Source organism: Oncorhynchus gorbuscha, unplaced genomic scaffold, assembly GCF_021184085.1.
Source record: "Oncorhynchus gorbuscha isolate QuinsamMale2020 ecotype Even-year unplaced genomic scaffold, OgorEven_v1.0 Un_scaffold_640, whole genome shotgun sequence".
Taxonomy (NCBI): domain Eukaryota; kingdom Metazoa; phylum Chordata; class Actinopteri; order Salmoniformes; family Salmonidae; genus Oncorhynchus; species Oncorhynchus gorbuscha.
Window position 1 is genome coordinate 144413 of NW_025745749.1, and position 17050 is coordinate 161462.

A 17050-nucleotide genomic window follows, 5' to 3' on the forward strand; every position below is an offset into this window, starting at 1 on the left:
ATAGTGATGATGATGATGCTGATGATGATAGTGATGATGATGATGATGATAGTGATGATGATGATAGTGATGATAGTGATGATAGTGATGATGATGATGATGATGATGATGATGATGATGATGATGATGATGATGATGATGATGATGATGATGGTGATGATGATGATGATAGTGATGATAGTGATGATAGTGATGATAGTGATGATGATGATGATGATAGTGATGATGATGATGCAGAACCTTACTGCATCTTTCTTTATTAGCCCCTTTTTAGAACAGCCTGTGTGGATGCATAATATGAATTTGTTTAGTCTCAAAAATAACTATGTTTTAAGTGAGAATTTTAGACTGGTCTGGAGCAGAAAAAGAAAGGAAATTCACATGAGCACAAGTAACTACATCCATGCTCTACCTATGTTTTCCAGTGCACAGCTTTCACCTATAAAAGTGTCAATAACGGTCTACTGTACTTTAAACAACATAATATGCTTCTCACCATCGGGCAGAATGAGGTCCAACCCTCTCAAACAGTCTAAGTCATACTCTTCAGGGCTAAAATGTAAATACTGTATCGCAATTTCAGATATACTGTCAATGTGTTTTAATTATCATTTGCAGAGTGTTCATCCCCAGTTACGTATCCAGTGTAAAGGTCCAACTGGCTAACTGCAGCACACACCCCAGAGACCAACCAACCAGGGGACAGACGGGAGACACCAGGGGACCGGGAGACAGAGACAGTACTGGAGACAGCTGTTCTGTTGTCTTAAAGATCCGAGCCAGGGCTCCTCCAGTCCACAACTCATCAGCTCTGGACTGCAGGGAGTGGTCACCCTGTGAGCTTGACACACCCCTTCCTGCCTGGGAGCACTGGTACTATATCCTGGTGGAGCGTTACCTTAGCAACCAGGACGTATACTTCCGCATAGGTGTGCAGGTCACAGGTAGGCAGTGATGGTTTCTTTCTTTCTCTGTCTCTGTCTCTTGTCTCTGTGTTGTGCAGAGGTTTGAGGCCTCATTTGGGTTGTATGTCTAGTCGGTGAGATCAAAACCAATCTCTGTGAATCTCTATAGTGGGACATAATGGGAGTGTCCTGTTGTGTGTGTGTCCTAACGAGGGAGTGTCATGTTATGTGTGTGTCCTAATGAGGGAGTGTCCTGTTATGTGTGTGTCCTAATGAGGGAGTGTCCTGTTGTGTGTGTGTCCTAATGAGGGAGTGTCCTGTTGTGTGTGTGTCCTAATGAGGGAGTGTCATGTTATGTGTGTGTCCTAACGAGGGAGTGTCCTGTTATGTGTGTGTCCTAATGAGGGAGTGTCCTGTTATGTGTGTGTCCTAATGAGGGAGTGTCCTGTTGTGTGTGTGTCCTAATGAGGGAGTGTCCTGTTGTGTGTGTGTCCTAATGAGGGAGTGTCATGTTATGTGTGTGTCCTAACGAGGGAGTGTCCTGTTATGTGTGTGTCCTAATGAGGGAGTGTCCTGTTATGTGTGTGTCATAATGAGGGAGTGTCCTGTTGTGTGTGTGTCCTAATGAGGGAGTGTCCTGTTGTGTGTGTGTCCTAATGAGGGAGTGTCCTGTTATGTGTGTGTCCTAATGAGGGAGTGTCCTGTTATGTGTGTGTCCTAATGAGGGAGTGTCCTGTTATGTGTGTGTCCTAATGAGGGAGTGTCCTGTTGTGTGTGTGTCCTAATGAGGGAGTGTCCTGTTGTGTGTGTGTCCTAATGAGGGAGTGTCCTGTTATGTGTGTGTCCTAATGAGGGAGTGTCCTGTTGTGTGTGTGTCCTAACGAGGGAGTGTCATGTTATGTGTGTGTCCTAATGAGGGAGTGTCCTGTTGTGTGTGTCCTAATGAGGGAGTGTCCTGTTATGTGTGTGTCCTAATGAGGGAGTGTCCTGTTGTGTGTGTGTCCTAATGAGGGAGTGTCCTGTTGTGTGTGTGTCCTAATGAGGGAGTGTCATGTTATGTGTGTGTCCTAACGAGGGAGTGTCCTGTTATGTGTGTGTCCTAATGAGGGAATGTCCTGTTATGTGTGTGTCCTAATGAGGGAGTGTCCTGTTATGTGTGTGTCCTAATGAGGGAGTGTCCTGTTGTGTGTGTGTCCTAATGAGGGAGTGTCCTGTTGTGTGTGTGTCCTAATGAGGGAGTGTCCTGTTGTGTGTGTCCTAATGAGGGAGTGTCCTGTTATGTGTGTGTCCTAATGAGGGAGTGTCCTGTTGTGTGTGTGTCCTAATGAGGGAGTGTCCTGTTGTGTGTGTGTCCTAACGAGGGAGTGATTCTGTTATGTGTGTGTCCTAATGAGGGAGTGTCCTGTTGTGTCTGTGTCCTAACGAGGGAGTGTCATGTTGTGTGTGTCCTAACGAGGGAGTGTCATGTTATGTGTGTGTCCTAACGAGGGAGTGTCCTGTTTGTCCTGTTGTGTGTGTGTCCTAACGAGGGTCTCGTTTGTAAGGAAATCAAACCACTCAGATTCCTTTGAGACTGCAGAGTGTCATTACAGAAAGCCTTCTATATTTTTTACATTACATTTAAGTAATTTAGCAGACGCTCTTATCCAGAGCGACTTACAAATTGGTGCATTCACCTTATGACATCCAGTGGAACAGCCACTTTACAATAGTGCATCTAAATCTTAAAGGGGGGGGGGGTGAGAGGGATTACTTATCCTATCCTAGGTATTCCTTAAAGAGGTGGGGTTTCAGCATTCACAGTCACACTCTTTCGTGGAGATTTAACTGAAGCATTCTGAAGTATCATGCAGGTCTGTTATATCCTCGAGATGTGAGCATGTGTTAACAGCAAGCCACGAGATCAGTCACACACACATATGCACGCACGTACACCAGAGCCTTGCATGGGCATTACATTTAAGCCCGAGCCGTACCCAGACCCAATTGCTTCTTCTAAATTTAAGGCCCGAACCTAAAATCGGAAATAACTTTCTTCATTAGTAAATCCATTAGCTACTCGTCTCTTAGTCTCAGTCGCAGCTTCTCCTGGCTGCGCTACCGCTCTGCATGTATGAGTATCCATAGCAACGGCTCTGCTTTGAGCTGCTCAATGACGAGACATTAGAGTAGAGCGGTTAGCTAGCTAGTTTAAGTAACTCCGAAAAAACTCACGGAACGTTCTTATTTTTTTGTGAAATAATCTCTCTTGTCGACTCAGACAATGTTGTGGTCTTATATTTGACGGGGTTGAAGCCCTTCTAACACCATGTTATGATCTTACCAGCAGAGCAGAAGCAAGTGGCTCAGCTTCAAAATGTTTGTGATCAATTTAGTCATTCTTGAAAATGATATCGGAGCCCTGCCCGTATCCTAGCCATTGAATAAAAACATGTTCTACCCGGCCCTGACCTGATGTATTGTGCTGTGGGGCTTGGTTCGGCAAGCAGAGCTACATTACAGAGAGCTGTGGGGCTTGGTTCGGCCAGCAGAGCTACGTTACAGAGAGCTGTGGGGCTTGGTTCGGCAAGCAGAGCTACATTACAGAGAGCTGTGGGGCTTGGTTCGGTCAGCAGAGCTACATTACAGAGAGCTGTGGGGCTTGGTTGGGCCAGCAGAGCTACGTTACAGAGAGCTGTGGGGCTTGGTTCGGTCAGCAGAGCTACATTACAGAGAGCTGTGGGGATTGGTTCGGCCAGCAGAGCTACGTTACAGAGAGCTGTGGGGCTTGGTTCGGCCAGCAGAGCTACGTTACAGAGAGCTGTGGGGCTTGGTTCGGTCAGCAGAGCTACATTACAGAGAGCTGTGGGGCTTGGTTGGGCCAGCAGAGCTACGTTACAGAGAGCTGTGGGGCTTGGTTCGGTCAGCAGAGCTACGTTACAGAGAGCTGTGGGGATTGGTTTTTGCCAGCAGAGCTACGTTACAGAGAGCTGTGGGGCTTGGTTCGGCCAGCAGAGCTACGTTACAGAGAGCTGTGGGGCTTGGTTCGGCCAGCAGAGCTACGTTACAGAGAGCTGTGGGGCTTGGTTCGGCCAGCAGAGCTACGTTACAGAGAGCTGTGGGGCTTGGTTCGGTCAGCAGAGCTACGTTACAGAGAGCTGTGGGGCTAGGTTCGGTCAGCAGAGCTACGTTACAGAGAGCTGTGGGGATTGGTTCGGCCAGCAGAGCTACATTACAGAGAGCTGTGGGGCTTGGTTCGGCCAGCAGAACTATGTTACAGAGAGCTGTGGGGCTTGGTTCGGCCAGCAGAGCTACGTTACAGAGAGCTTTGGGGCTTGGTTCGGCCAGCAGAGCTACGTTACAGACAGTTGTGGGGCTTGGTTCGGCCAGCAGAGCTACGTTACAGAGAGTTGTGGGGCTTGGTTCGGCCAGCAGAACTATGTTACAGAGAGCTGTGGGGCTTGGTTCGGCCAGCAGAGCTACGTTACAGAGAGCTGTGGGGCTTGGTTCGGCCAGCAGAGCTACGTTACAGACAGTTGTGGGGCTTGGTTCGGCCAGCAGAGCTACGTTACAGAGAGTTGTGGGGCTTGGTTCGGCCAGCAGAGCTACGTTACAGAGAGCTGTGGGGCTTGGTTCGGCCAGCAGAGCTACGTTACAGAGAGTTGTGGGGCTTGGTTCGGCCAGCAGAGCTACGTTACAGAGAGCTGTGGGGCTTGGTTCGGCCAGCAGAGCTACGTTACAGAGAGCTGTGGGGCTTGGTTCGGCCAGCAGAGCTACGTTACAGAGAGTTGTGGGGCTTGGTTCGGCCAGCAGAGCTACGTTACAGAGAGCTGTGGGGCTTGGTTCGGCCAGCAGAGCTACGTTACAGAGAGCTGTGGGGCTTGGTTCGGCCAGCAGAGCTACGTTACAGAGAGCTGTGGGGCTTGGTTCGGCCAGCAGAGCTATGTTACAGAGAGCTGTGGGCTTGGTTCGGCCAGCAGAGCTATGTTACAGAGAGCTGTGGGCTTGGTTCGGCCAGCAGAGCTACGTTACAGAGAGCTGTGGGACTTGGTTCGGCCAGCAGAGCTACGTTACAGAGAGCTGTGGGGCTTGGTTGGGCCAGCAGAGCTACGTTACAGAGAGCTGTGGGACTTGGTTCGGCCAGCAGAGCTACGTTACAGAGAGCTGTGGGCTTGGTTCGGCCAGCAGAGCTACGTTACAGAGAGCTGTGGGGCTTGGTTGGGCCAGCAGAGCTACGTTACAGAGAGCTGTGGGGCTTGGTTCGGCCAGCAGAGCTACGTTACAGAGAGTTGTGGGGCTTGGTTTGGCCAGCAGAGCTACGTTACAAAGAGCTGTGGGGCTTGGTTGGGCCAGCAGAGCTACGTTACAGAGAGCTGTGGGGCTTGGTTCAGCCAGCAGAGCTACGTTACAGAGAGTTGTGGGACTTTGAACAGGGTATCAACGTCTTGTAATAACATGGCTGTTCTGTCGTCATAACGACGAGATGTGTCTAGTAATATCTGATTAAAGACATTGTGTCTAGTAATATCAAATTAAACACATTGTGTAATATTATAAACCTAAAGAGAAGCCGTAGCTAGGGGCCAGGGCCATATGAACTAAGGACCAGGGCCATATGAACTAAGGACCAGGGCCATATGAACTAAGGACCAGGGCCATATGAACTAAGGACCAGGGCCATATGAACTAAGGACCAGGGCCATATGAACTAAGGACCAGGGCCATATGAACTAAGGACCAGGGCCATATGAACTAAGGACCAGGGCCATATGAACTAAGGACCAGGGCCATATGAACTAAGGACCAGGGCCATATGAACTAAGGACCAGGGCCATATGAACTAAGGACCAGGGCCATATGAGCTAGGGGTTAGGGCCATATGTAAGGGCCATTATGAACTAAGGACCAGGGCCATATGAACTAAGGACCAGGGCCATATGAACTAAGGACCAGGGCCATATGAACTAAGGACCAGGGCCATATGAACTAAGGACCAGGGCCATATGAACTAAGGACCAGGGCCATATGAACTAAGGACCAGGGCCATATGAACTAAGGACCAGGGCCATATGAACTAAGGACCAGGGCCATATGAACTAAGGACCAGGGCCATATGAACTAAGGACCAGGGCCATATGAGCTAGGGGTTAGGGCCATATGAACTAAGGACCAGGGCCATATGAACTAAGGACCAGGGCCATATGAACTAAGGACCAGGGCCATATGAACTAAGGACCAGGGCCATATGAACTAAGGACCAGGGCCATATGAACTAAGGACCAGGGCCATATGAACTAAGGACCAGGGCCATATGAACTAAGGACCAGGGCCATATCAACTAAGGACCAGGGCCATATGAGCTAGGGACCAGGGCCATATGAACTAAGGACCAGGGCCATATGAACTAAGGACCAGGGCCATATAAACTAAGGACCAGGGCCATATGAACTAAGGACCAGGGCCATATGAACTAAGGACCAGGGCCATATGAACTAAGGACCAGGGCCATATGAACTAAGGACCAGGGCCATATGAACTAAGGACCAGGGCCATATGAACTAAGGACCAGGGCCATATGAACTAGGGGCCAGGGCCATATGAACTAAGGACCAGGGCCATATCAACTAAGGACCAGGGCCATATGAGCTAGGGACCAGGGCCATATGAACTAAGGACCAGGGCCATATGAACTAAGGACCAGGGCCATATGAACTAAGGACCAGGGCCATATGAACTAGGGGCCAGGGCCATATGAACTAAGGACCAGGGCCATATGAACTAAGGACCAGGGCCATATGAACTAGGGGCCAGGGCCATATGAACTAAGGACCAGGGCCATATGAACTAAGGACCAGGGCCATATGAACTAAGGACCAGGGCCATATGAGCTAGGGGTTAGGGTCATATGAACTAGGGGCTAGGGTCATATGAGCTAGGGGTTAGGGTCATATGAACTAGGGGTTAGGGTCATATGAACTAGGGGTTAGGGTAATATGAACTAGGGGTTAGGGTCATATGAACTAGGGGTTAGGGTCATATGAACTAGGGGTCAGGGTCATATGAACTAGGGGTTAGGGTCATATGAACTAGGGGTTAGGGTCATATGAACTAGGGGTTAGGGTCATATGAACTAGGGGTTAGGGTCATATGAACTAGGGGTTAGGGTCATATGAACTAGGGGTTAGGGTCATATGAACTAGGGGTTAGGGTCATATGAACTAGGGGTTAGGGCCATATGAACTAGGGGTTAGGGTCATATGAACTAGGGGTTAGGGTCATATGAACTAGGGGTTAGGGTCATATGAGCTAAGGACCAGGGCCATATGAGCTAGGGGTTAGGGTCATATGAGCTAAGGACCAGGGCCATATGAGCTAGGGGTTAGGGTCATATGAGCTAAGGACCAGGGCCATATGAGCTAGGGGTTAGGGTCATATGAACTAAGGACCAGGGCCATATGAACTAAGGACCAGGGCCATATGAACTAAGGACCAGGGCCATATGAACTAAGGACCAGGGCCATATGAACTAAGGACCAGGGCCATATGAACTAAGGACCAGGGCCATATGAACTAAGGACCAGGGCCATATGAACTAAGGACCAGGGCCATATGAACTAAGGACCAGGGCCATATGAACTAAGGACCAGGGCCATATGAACTAAGGACCAGGGCCATATGAACTAAGGACCAGGGCCATATGAACTAAGGACCAGGGCCATATGAACTAAGGACCAGGGCCTTATGAACTAAGGACCAGGGCCATATGAACTAGGGGCCAGGGCCATATGAACTAGGGGCCAGGGCCATATGAACTAAGGACCAGGGCCATATGAACTGGCCCCTGGCTACGGCTTCTCTTTGGGTTTTAGAGCTAAACAGCCTTTATTATGAAAGAATTTGTGCATCAGCCTGGCAGAGGAACTTGAAGCTTTCCAGGTCCCGTCGATGTGGATGGGGGGGGGCTGCTCCCTCTGCTGTTTCCTGAATGTCAGAATCAGCTCCTCTGTTTTGAGTGAGAGGTTATTTTCCCAGCACCACATTCGCAGGGCCCTCACATCCTCCCTGTTGCCTGTCTCGTCGTTGTTGGTAATCAAGCCTACCACTGTTGTGTCGTCCACAAACTTGATGATTGAGTTGGAGGCGTGCGTGGCCACGCAGTCGTGGGTGAACAGGGAGTACAGGAGAGGGCTCAGAATGCAAGTGACATTAAAACTTAAAGCTTGAAACACACATACACCCTTTCACACTCACCACATACACTGCTGCCACAGCTCACTCTGTTGCCAAGTCATTGTACCCCTACCTATATGTACATAGCTACCTCAATTACCTTACTGTCTATTATCTATCCTTTACCCCTACCTATATGTACATAGTTACCTCAATTACCTTACTGTCTATTATCTATCCTTTACCCCTAGTTATATGTACGTTATCTACCTCAATTACCTTACTGTCTATTATCTATCCTTTACCCCTAGTTATATGTACATAGCTACCTCAATTACCTTACTGTCTATTATCTATCCTTTACCCCTAGTTATATGTACGTTATCTACCTCAATTACCTTACTGTCTATTATCTATCCTTTACCCCTAGTTATATGTACGTATCTACCTCAATTACCTTGTACCCCTGTACATCGACTCAGTACTGGTACTCCCTGTATATAGCCATGTTATTACCTCGTACTCCCTGTATATAGCCATGTTATTACCTCGTACTTCCTGTATATAGTCATGTTACTACCTGTTACTTCCTGTATATAGTCATGTTACTACCTGGTACTTCCTGTATATAGTCATGTTACTACCTGTTACTTCCTGTATATAGTCAAGTTACTACCTGTTACTTCCTGTATATAGTCATGTTACTACCTGTTACTTCCTGTATATAGTCATGTTACTACCTGGTACTTCCTGTATATAGTCATGTTACTACCTGTTACTTCCTGTATATAGTCATGTTACTACCTGTTACTTCCTGTATATAGTCATGTTACTACCTGTTACTTCCTGTATATAGTCATGTTACTACCTGGTACTTCCTGTATATAGTCATGTTACTACCTGTTACTTCCTGTATATAGTCATGTTACTACCTGGTACTTCCTGTATATAGTCATGTTACTACCTGGTACTTATTGTATATAGTCATGTTACTACCTGGTACTTCCTGTATATAGTCATGTTACTACCTGTTACTTCCTGTATATAGTCATGTTACTACCTGGTACTTCCTGTATATAGTCATGTTACTACCAGGTGGTTTCTGGGATACTACCCCGTTTGGAAGAAGAGCTGTATCAGAATAGTGATAACAAAGTGAAAATCCTTCAATTCTAGTATTACTCTGGTTTACATATAGAGAGGCCCAGCGTATTCAGCTTGTGGCCACTTCTCTAACTCGCCACTTCACTGATCTCAGGTCATTTCAGCAGGTCTGATCTCAGGTCATTTCAGCAGGTCTGATCTCAGGTCATTTCAGCAGGTCTGATCTCAGGTCATTTCAGCAGGTCTGATCGCATTTAATTTCAGCAGGTCTGATCTCAGGTCATTTCAGCAGGTCTGATCAGAATTCATTTCAGCAGGTCTGATCTCAGGTCATTTCCGCAGGTCAGGTCATTTCAGCAGGTCTGATCTGAGGTCATTTCAGCAGGTTTGATCACAGGTCATTTCAGCAGGTCTGATCTGAGGTCGTTTCAGTAGATCTGATCTGAGGTCATTTCAGCAGGTCTGATCTGAGGTCATTTCAGCAGGTCTGATCTGAGGTCGTTTCAGTAGATCTGAGCTTGTGTGATCGCTAGAGGTCATTTTAGCACCTCAAATACTCCCTGTCTATTCCCTCTCAAGCCACCCTTTGAAATGTTGTCTTTGTGATTCCAGCGTGCCTGATGATTCCAGTGAGTATCTGAGGGTTTGGACCTGAGTGGGGAATCACTGAGTGTGAATCGACAATGGTGTGTGTGTTCGTCTTCGTGTGAAACGACAAGGGATGTCTGGCCGCACGGCACTCTGATGTCATCACGGAGAGACAGATAAACAGAACGGACTGATGTCATCACAGTGAGACAGATAAACAGAACGGACTGATGTCATCACAGAGAGACAGATAAACAGAACGGACTGATGTCATCACAGAGAGACAGATAAACAGAACGGACTGATGTCATCACAGAGAGACAGATAAACAGAACGGACTGATGTCATCACAGTGAGACAGATAAACCGAACAGACTGATGTCATCACAGAGAGACAGATAAACAGAACAGACTGATGTCATCACAGTCAGACAGATAAACAGAACAGACTGATGTCATCACAGTGAGACAGATAAACAGAACCGACTGATGTCATCACATTGAAACAGATAAACAGAACAGACTGATGTCATCACAGAGACAGATAAACAGAACAGACTGATGTCATCACAGAGAGACAGATAAACAGAACAGACTGATGTCATCACAGTGAGACAGATAAACAGAACGGACTGATGTCATCACAGTGAGACAGATAAACAGAACGGACTGATGTCATCACAGAGACAGATAAACAGAACAGACTGATGTCATCACAGAGAGACAGATAAACAGAACAGACTGATGTCATCACAGTGAGACAGATAAACAGAACGGACTGATGTCATCACAGTGAGACAGATAAACAGAACGGACTGATGTCATCACAGTGAGACAGATAAACAGAACAGACTGATGTCATCACAGTGAGACAGATAAACAGAACGGACTGATGTCATCACAGTGAGACAGATAAACAGAACGGACTGATGTCATCACAGTGAGACAGATAAACAGAACAGACTGATGTCATCACAGTGAGACAGATAAACAGAACGGACTGATGTCATCACAGTGAGACAGATAAACAGAACGGACTGATGTCATCACAGTGAGACAGATAAACAGAACGGACTGATGTCATCACAGTGAGACAGATAAACAGAACAGACTGATGTCATCACAGTGAGACAGATAAACAGAACAGACTGATGTCATCACAGTGAGACAGATAAACAGAACGGACTGATGTCATCACAGTGAGACAGATAAACAGAACAGACTGATGTCATCACAGTGAGACAGATAAACAGAACGGACTGATGTCATCACAGTGAGACAGATAAACAGAACGGACTGATGTCATCACAGTGAGACAGATAAACAGAACAGACTGATGTCATCACAGTGAGACAGATAAACAGAACGGACTGATGTCATCACAGTGAGACAGATAAACAGAACAGACTGATGTCATCACAGTGAGACAGATAAACAGAACGGACTGATGTCATCACAGTGAGACAGATAAACAGAACGGACTGATGTCATCACAGTGAGACAGATAAACAGAACGGACTGATGTCATCACAGTGAGACAGATAAACAGAACGGACTGATGTCATCACAGTGAGACAGATAAACAGAACGGACTGATGTCATCACAGTGAGACAGATAAACAGAACAGACTGATGTCATCACAGAGAGACAGATAAACAGAACAGACTGATGTCATCACAGTGAGACAGATAAACAGAATGGACTGATGTCATCACAGTGAGACAGATAAACAGAACGGAGGGTTAAAGACAGGTTGTGGGAAGAAAAGAAAAGTATACACAATCAACCAATGAACAAAATGGACAGGTAGAGAAGTGATGCTTTTTAAAACACTTTATGCTCTGTTCTTTTAAACACACTCTATGCTTTTATAAAATTTGTTCATCAGATTTTTTTTGTCCGTTCACTTTAAATAGTTTGAAAGGATTTGACTTTTGTTCTCCAGTGTACTACATGATATGGAAAGTAAAAAAGATCCAGAGAGAGCACCACTCTACTGTACCCTTTATCAAATATTCATTACCGAGAGATGGAAAACTAAGGACATTTTCATTTGCAAAACAATAAGGCTTTTATATTACGCGGACTATTGGAAAGTTTTCAATACTGGTAAAAACATTCCATATTTCCCTAGTCGTTGGTAAGAGAAGTGTATTAACATCATAGGGTGAGAAAGAGAGAGAGAGGGAGGTGGCGGGGGGAGAGGAAGAGAGGGTGTAGCACTGTGAGGAGCCTTAGAGAAGGCACTACAGAGACCAGAGGAGAACAGTGGGGAGTAGACAGAGAGAGAGAAGGGAGAGAGAGAGAGAGAGAGAATAAGGGAGAGAGAGAGAGAAGGGAGAGAGAGAGAAGGGAGAGAAATGTGGAGGAAGAGCAAGTGAGAGCGGAATAGAGATCTCTCCTCTCTCTGAGATCCTGATAAGCCTCTCTTGTCAAGAGTAGAGAAGTAGTGTTTCCAAGGCAAGATAAATGTTTCTTTAGGCTGCACTGTTTCCAAGAAAAGAGAAACATGCAGCATGAGAGAGTATATAACGTCAACTAACACTGTCAGAGTATATAACGTCAACTAACACTATCAGAGTATATAACACCTACTAACACTGTCAGAGTATATAACGTCAACTAACACTATCAGAGTATATAACACCTACTAACACTCAGAGTATATAACACCTACTAACACTGTCAGAGTATATAACGTCAACTAACACTGTCAGAGTATATAACGTCAACTAACACTATCAGAGTATATAACACCTACTAACACTATCAGAGTATATAACACCTACTAACACTATCAGAGTATATAACGTCAACTAACACTGTCAGAGTATATAACGTCAACTAACACTATCAGAGTATATAACACCTACTAACACTATCAGAGTATATAACACCTACTAACACTATCAGAGTATATAACACCTACTAACACTCAGAGTATATAACACCTACTAACACTCAGAGAGTATATAACACCTACTAACACTGTCAGAGTATATAACGTCAACTAACACTATCAGAGTATATAACACCTACTAACACTGTCAGAGTATATAACACCTACTAACACTATCAGAGTATATAACACCTACTAATACTGTCAGAGTATATAACACCTACTAACACTGTCAGAGTATATAACACCTACTAACACTGTCAGAGTATATAACACCTACTAACACTGTCAGAGTATATAACACCTACTAACACTCAGAGAGTATATAACACCTACTAACACTCAGAGAGTGTATAACGCCTACTAACACTGTCAGAGTATATAACACCTACTAACACTCAGAGTATATAACACCTACTAACACTGTCAGAGTATATAACACCTACTAACACTATCAGAGTATATAACACCTACTAACACTGCCAGAGTATATAACACCTACTAACACTCAGAGAGTATATAACACCTACTAACACTGTCAGAGTATATAACACCTACTAACACTCAGAGTATATAACGTCAACTAACACTGTCAGAGTATATAACGTCAACTAACACTGTCAGAGTATATAACACCTACTAACACTGTCAGAGTATATAACACCTACTAACACTCAGAGAGTATATAACACCTACTAACACTGTCAGAGTATATAACACCTACTAACACTGTCAGAGTATATAACACCTACTAACACTATCAGAGTATAAAACACCTACTAACACTCAGAGTATATAACGTCAACTAACACTCAGAGTATATAACACCTACTAACACTCAGAGAGTATATAACACCTACTAACACTCAGAGAGTATATAACACCTACTAACACTGTCAGAGTATATAACACCTACTAACACTCAGAGTATATAACGCCTACTAACACTGTCAGAGTATATAACACCTACTAACACTGTCAGAGTATATAACACCTACTAACACTCAGAGTATATAACGTCAACTAACACTCAGAGTATATAACACCTACTAACACTCAGAGAGTATATAACACCTACTAACACTCAGAGAGTATATAACACCTACTAACACTCAGAGTATATAACGTCAACTAACACTCAGAGTATATAACGTCAACTAACACTCAGAGTATATAACACCTACTAACACTCAGAGAGTATATAACACCTACTAACACTCAGAGAGTATATAACGCCTACTAACACTGTCAGAGTATATAACACCTACTAACACTGTCAGAGTATATAACACCTACTAACACTCAGAGTATATAACGTCAACTAACACTGTCAGAGTATATAACACCTACTAACACTATCAGAGTATATAACGCCTACTAACACTATCAGAGTATATAACACCTACTAACACTATCAGAGTATATAACGCCTACTAACACTGTCAGAGTATATAACACCTACTAACACTCAGAGTATATAACGTCAACTAACACTGTCAGAGTATATAACGTCAACTAACACTGTCAGAGTATATAACGCCTACTAACACTCAGAGTATATAACGTCAACTAACACTGTCAGAGTATATAACGTCAACTAACACTGTCAGAGTATATAACGCCTACTAACACTCAGAGTATATAACGTCTACTAACACTCAGAGTATATAACGTCAACTAACACTCAGAGTATATAACACCTACTAACACTCAGAGTATATAACACCTACTAACACTGTCAGAGTATATAACACCTACTAACACTGTCAGAGTATATAACGCCAACTAACACTGTCAGAGTATATAACGTCAACTAACACTCAGAGTATATAACACCTACTAACACTATCAGAGTATATAACACCTACTAACACTCAGAGTATATAACACCTACTAACACTGTCAGAAGATATAACACCTACTAACACTATCAGAGTATATAACACCTACTAACACTGTCAGAGTATATAACACCTACTAACACTCAGAGTATATAACGTCAACTAACACTGTCAGAGTATATAACACCTACTAACACTATCAGAGTATATAACGCCTACTAACACTATCAGAGTATATAACACCTACTAACACTATCAGAGTATATAACGCCTACTAACACTGTCAGAGTATATAACACCTACTAACACTCAGAGTATATAACGTCAACTAACACTGTCAGAGTATATAACGTCAACTAACACTGTCAGAGTATATAACGCCTACTAACACTCAGAGTATATAACGTCAACTAACACTGTCAGAGTATATAACGTCAACTAACACTGTCAGAGTATATAACGCCTACTAACACTCAGAGTATATAACGTCTACTAACACTCAGAGTATATAACGTCAACTAACACTCAGAGTATATAACACCTACTAACACTCAGAGTATATAACACCTACTAACACTGTCAGAGTATATAACACCTACTAACACTGTCAGAGTATATAACGCCAACTAACACTGTCAGAGTATATAACGTCAACTAACACTCAGAGTATATAACACCTACTAACACTATCAGAGTATATAACACCTACTAACACTCAGAGTATATAACACCTACTAACACTGTCAGAAGATATAACACCTACTAACACTATCAGAGTATATATATTTACATCATTTAAGTCATTTAGCAGACGCTCTTATCCAGAGCGACTTACAAATTGGTAAATGACTATTGTAGTTGGAAATGGCAGATTTGTTATGGAATATCTACATTGGCCGTACAGAGGCCCATTATCAGCAACCATCACTCCCGTATTCCAATGGCACGTTGTGTTAGCTAATCCAAGTTTATCATTTTAAAAGGCTAATTGATCATTAGAAAACCCTTTTGCAATTATGTTAGCACAGCTAAAAACTGTTCTTATGATTATAGAGGCAATAAAACTGTCCTTCTTTAGACTAGTTGAGTATCCAGAGCATCAGCATTTGTGGGTTCGTTTGCAGGCTCAAAATGGCCAGAAACAAAGACCTTTCTTCTGAAACTCATCAGTCTATTCTTGTTCTGAGAAATGAAGGCTATTCCATGCGAGAAATTGCCAAGAAACTGAAGATCTCGTACAACGCTGTGCACTACTCCCTTCACAGAACAGCGCAAATGGTCTCTAACCAGAATAGAAATAGGAGTGGGAGGCCCCGGTGCACAACTGAGCAAAAGGACAAGTACATTAGAGTGTCTAGTTTGACAAACAGACACCTCACAAGTCCTCAACTGGCAGCTTTATTAAATAGTATCCTCAAAACACAAGTCTCAACATCAACAGTGAAGAGGTGACTCTGGGATGTGGCCTTCTAGGCAGAGTTGTGAAGAAAAAGCCATATTACATTTACATTTAAGTCATTTAGCAGACGCTCTTATCCAGAGCGACTTACAAATTGGTGCATTCACCTTATGACATCCAGTGGAACAGCCACTTTACAATAGTGCATCTAAATATTTTAAGGGGGGGGGAGGGGGTGAGAAGGATTACTTTATCCTATCCTAAGTATTCCTTAAAGAGGTGGGGTTTCAGGTGTCTCCGGAAGGTGGTGATTGACTCCGCTGTCCTGGCGTCGTGAGGGAGTTTGTTCCACCATTGGGGAGCCAGAGCAGCGAACAGTTTTGACTGGGCTGAGCGGGAACTGTACTTCCTCAGTGGTAGGGAGACGAGCAGGCCAGAGGTGGATGAACGCAGTGCCCTTATTTGGGTGTAGGGCCTGATCAGAGCCTGGAGGTACTGAGGTGCCGTTCCCCTCACAGCTCCGTAGGCAAGCACCATGGTCTTGTAGCGGATGCGAGCTTCAACTGGAAGCCAGTGGAGAGAGCGGAGGAGCACCTACTAACACTATCAGAGTATATAACACCTACTAACACTATCAGAGTATATAACACCTACTAACACTCAGAGTATATAACACCTACTAACACTATCAGAGTATATAACGCCTACTAGCACTGTCAGAGTATATAACGCCTACTAACACTGTCAGAGTATATAACACCTACTAACACTCAGAGAGTATATAACACCTACTAACACTGTCAGAGTATATAACACCTACTAACACTGTCAGAGTATATAACACCTACTAACACTGTCAGAGTATATAACACCTACTAACACTCAGAGAGTATATAACGCCTACTAACACTCAGAGAGTATATAACGCCTACTAACACTCAGAGAGTGTATAACGCCTACTAGCACTGACGGCTACTGACACTGTTGAAACATGTCTATAACACATATTTTATTTTATTTTTTATTTAACCAGGCAAGTCAGTTAACAAAGTCTTATTTAAAATGACGACCTTCCAAAAGGCAAAAGACCTCCTGCGTGGATGGGTGGAGTGTGGTGTCAAAAAAACAGAGTATCTCTTTATTACAGACAGACCTCTCCCCATC

At 44.2% G+C, this 17050-nt stretch overlaps 1 protein-coding gene across 2 annotated transcripts in view; it reads left to right on the forward strand.

Moving 5' to 3' along the window:
• Positions 1-17050, forward strand: part of tmem8b (transmembrane protein 8B) — a 197274-nt gene that overhangs the window by 92298 nt on the left and 87926 nt on the right. For both annotated transcript variants that reach the window (XM_046335000.1, XM_046335001.1), the window contains one exon: positions 619-944. In XM_046335000.1, the coding sequence (XP_046190956.1) occupies positions 619-944 (326 nt within the window). The remainder of the gene's footprint in view (positions 1-618; positions 945-17050) is intronic.